At 38.4% G+C, this 4,064-nt stretch overlaps 2 protein-coding genes across 2 annotated transcripts in view; both read left to right on the top strand.

Annotated features, from left to right (window-relative positions):
* Positions 397 to 3,549, top strand: LOC107645462 (G-type lectin S-receptor-like serine/threonine-protein kinase SD3-1). Its single transcript, XM_016349493.2, has 2 exons — positions 397 to 862; positions 1,042 to 3,549. The coding sequence occupies exon 2, from the start codon at positions 1,149 to 1,151 to the stop codon at positions 3,318 to 3,320; it is 2,172 nt and encodes a 723-aa protein (XP_016204979.1). The 5' UTR covers positions 397 to 862; positions 1,042 to 1,148; the 3' UTR covers positions 3,321 to 3,549.
* The window catches only part of LOC110263104 (phosphopantetheine adenylyltransferase 2-like), a 1,261-nt gene continuing 947 nt past the window's right edge, over positions 3,751 to 4,064 (top strand). Inside the window, exon 1 of the mRNA XM_021103765.1 lies at positions 3,751 to 3,939. Coding sequence (XP_020959424.1) covers positions 3,850 to 3,939 — 90 coding nt within the window. The 5' untranslated portion in view covers positions 3,751 to 3,849. The remainder of the gene's footprint in view (positions 3,940 to 4,064) is intronic.

Genomic DNA, 4,064 nt, shown 5'->3' on the forward strand with positions numbered 1-4,064 from the left:
TTTATAGCTCATTTTTCCTTCTCCAAATCTGAACCCACAAATCCAAGCTCCCCATTTTCCCTCACACTTCTCACACTCCTCAATTGCATGTCCTTTCCAAATCCATTACCAACTTAACAACTCTGTTCTTTGTAACGTTTGTTCATCTCTCGCTTCTCAGTGTTTCTGCTACTTCCCTCTTTGTCCTCTTTGGGCTTCAGTTTTGATCCCTTTCAGCTAAGTTGTGTTTACTTCTAATAAAATACAGAGGAAAAAGAAAAAAAAAAGGAAGAAAATTTTCATCTGGGGTCATGAGATTTGTTGCATTCAAGTTCAATGTTCTTCTCTTCTGATTCTAAGCTTTAACACCCCCTTCCCTTTTTCCCCCTTTTGGGATTTTATATTCAGATCTCTTTATCTCACTCTGGCTCAGAAAAATGGAAAGATAACTCTTTTGAGCCATCATCAACATTGTTGTGTCAGTTCAAAGCTTGTGTTTTTTTGCATTCTCCTTTTTGAAGTTCTCTTCTTGTTGGAAATTGGAATTGCTCTGTGCTTATGAAGTTTCATTTTCAAGGCTCATGCTCAAGTTTGAACCTTCAGAAAGTTATTGCATTCTCCAAAATGTGCTCCACTTTGGTTTAATTTGGTTCCCATCTCTGCATAAAGTACCAATTTTTGGCACTCAAAATTCATCTTTTTCGAGAAAGGCTTCCACTTTAGGGTCTCCTATCTTTGTCCTTGCATATACAACTCATACATGGATTACATACACTATGAAGTTTCAAGTTACTTTACTGCAATCATGTTGAAGTTCATGGCAGCATTCTGTGGTGGCTTATTGAATTTCTGAGCTTTGGAGTTTGGAGTACTCTTCTTTCAGGTACCATACTTGAGCATTTTTCTCTTCCACTGTAGTTCTTTTAGAAATTGTGACAATTCTTTGCCTAATTTTCAAAGATACTATGCATGTGTGAGCTTTTATCATTGCACTGCCGAACCACACTTGGGGCTTGACAAAGACATTTTACTTAAACTTTATTTTTTATTATCCCTCTACAGGTGTTTGGTATAATTGCCAAGGTGGAAACCAATATCTTCTACATTTAGATGTGACTTTTGGACTAAGGATCATTCAGCTTAATTTGTCAATCTAAGCATACACAGATATGCTTGAACAGAACTCTCACCTTAGGTCACCACTATTGTTATGTGTATCCATCTGCTTCTTGCTATATCCTGTTGTGAGGGCTGACATACCAGTAGGTTCTAAGCTTTGTGTGGTTGACAATGGCAGCTGGGTTTCCAAAAATGGTAATTTTGCAGTCGGGTTCTTTAACATTTCGGATGAACCTAACCAGTTTAGTATTGGTATTCGATTCAACAACAAGTCTATACCATATAGCCAACAAACAATGGTGTGGACTGCTGGATTTCAGACTGCAGTAGGTAACAAGTCTTGTTTCCAAATCACCACAAATGGAGATATGATCCTGTTTGATGATCAAGGAATGATAGCATGGAACAGCAACACCAGTAACAAGGGTGTCGTGTCGGCTTCTCTTCTTGATAATGGTAATCTTGTTCTGATGGACAGAGAGCAAAAGATAATTTGGCAAAGTTTTGATGATCCAGATGATACACTTCTCCCTGGACAGTATCTATCTTGTGATAAATCGCTTCGTGCTGCCACTAAGGATGCATATCTGACAAACAATGGAGCTCTACAACTTTTAGACAACAGTTCTAATGTTGTTTGGAGTGTGTTTGGGGAAGACCACAATGAATCTGTGAGCTACCGATTTCTTAGGATAGATGTCGATGGCAATCTCCGCCTATATTCATGGGTGGAGGCTTCACAGTCATGGAGATCTGTCTGGCAAGCTGTTGAGAATCAGTGCAAGGTTTTTGCAACTTGTGGTAAACAAGGGGTCTGTGTTTTGTCTCCCTCAGGTACTGCTGATTGTGTGTGTCCTTTCGAGCAGACCGACACCGGGACCTGTTTGGTTCCATATGAACAGAAGTGTGAGCCTGGCTCCACTATGATGACATATTGGAACACACACCTATATGGAATTTACCCTGTTGATGGTCCAGGTATCATAAGTAGCCTGCATCAATGTATGCAATTGTGCCAGAATGATTCAAGGTGTACGGTCGCAACCTTTTCTAATGATGGTGTTCCCCAATGCTCAATAAAGAAATCTGAATATGTCACTGGTTATTCAGATCCATCTCTAAGCTCAGTATCATTTGTTAAGAGATGTTCATTTCCATTTGCAGTAAATCCCACACTTGGAAGCTCACCTCCAACCAAACGAGCTCCTAGTTTTTGTGTTCCTTGTCTAATAGGAGCAGCCTCAGGCACATGTTTCGTTGTTGTTATCATTCAGCTTGGAATTGTTTTCTACATCTATAGAAGAAAAATTTCTACTAGGAGGAAAGAAAATTTAGCTTCCGCAGGTGCAAATTCAAAGGGCTTAGTTGCATTATCTTTTTCAGAGATCAAGAGCCTCACCGAAGACTTCAAGGATCAGATTGGACCAAATATGTTCAAGGGCATGCTACCAAACAAATCTCTTGTTGCAGTTAAAGAGCTGAATGCACCCATAGATGACAGGAAGTTTCGGAGTGCTGTTCTGAAGATTGGAAGCATCCACCACAGGAATCTTGTGAAGCTGGAGGGCTATTGTTGTGAGTTCAATCATAGATTCTTAGTCTACGAGTACGCCAAAAACGGTTCTTTAGAGAAGTATATAGACGATTCCCCTCTTTGCAAGAAACTGACTTGGAGAAAGAGAGTTGACATCTGCTCAAGTGTGGCCAAGGCCATCAATTATCTTCACTCTGAATGCAGGGAGTTTATAAGCCATGGAAATCTGAAGTGTGAAAATGTCATGTTGGATGAGAACTTAGAAGCCAAGGTGAGTGAATTTGGGTTCGCAATAGTAGACGGCGAGGCTGTGTACTCCGGCTTTTCGGCCGAGAGGGACATAGCAGATTTCGGCATGTTAGTCCTAACCTTGTTGACCGGATGTAGAGATCAGACAGAACTTTGTGAGTGGTCATATAAAGAATGGATAGAAGGGAATGCTGCAAATGTCATTGATAAAAGAATTGAAGGTGGTGCCAACCCAAATGAACTTGAACGGGTGTTGAGAATTGCATTCTGGTGCCTACAAAGCGATGAACGTCAAAGACCTTCAATGTTGGAGGTAGTGAGAGTATTAGATGGAACATTGAGTGTTGATCCAGCACCACCTCCATTTTCTGGCCACAGACCATTGCTGGAAGAATCTGAGACACAAGAAGATGATGTTTCAGAATCTGACATTCAGTAGTGGTGATGTTCCAAACAAATTTGTAGGAACTTTGTTCATTTTATTTTACAACTCTAGTCACCTTCATACTCAACATGTATAGTAGTTGGACTAAGACTAACGTTTAGGTGAAAAAAAATAGTTTTTTACCCCTCAACTTATTTGGGGTTATGACTATAAACTTTGAAGGCCGTGTTCATTTGGTATTTTCAGGATCTGCATTAATTTAAAGTCCTTTTTTTCTGTCCAATTTTTCCCCTTCAATAGAAAAACTTCTGCTTATTAAATATTGTTTATTGTTAAGCATAAAGTAGGCTAAGATATAAGTTTAGTTTCTGATTTCTCAATCTTTTTATTCCATTCTAGTGAGTGATTATACAAATTATATAATATTAATTAGAATATTGAACATTATTTACCTTATTGCAAACGAAAGCCCTCTTGTACAAGCAATAAAGTACTGTATTATGGAATATAAATTATAAATCAATGATCTTGACCATGGTAATTGTTATTGTGCTACAACATATATTTGAATATTTTCTATGGCATGGTCGGTGGAGTTTCACCGTCGGAGACAGAAGAGAAGAATGGTGGTGGATATCTTGCCGTTGAAAGTGTTACTGGCTGTGAGGCAAAGGTAATTTCTTTTTTAATTTCAAAACAAAAAACTATTATTTATTTATTTATTTTTCTAATCTTCTCTATTAAATTGTAAAGGAGTTCATTAATTTAAACATTGTATGATTGAGATTTGAGCCTGTT

The sequence above is a fragment of the Arachis ipaensis genome, chromosome B06 (assembly GCF_000816755.2).
Source record: "Arachis ipaensis cultivar K30076 chromosome B06, Araip1.1, whole genome shotgun sequence".
NCBI lineage: Eukaryota > Viridiplantae > Streptophyta > Magnoliopsida > Fabales > Fabaceae > Arachis > Arachis ipaensis.

Excerpts from the sequence above, each read along its gene's own strand:
- LOC107645462 (XM_016349493.2), top strand. The coding sequence starts at position 1,149 with ATGCTTGAACAGAACTCTCACCTTAGGTCACCACTATTGTTATGTGTA.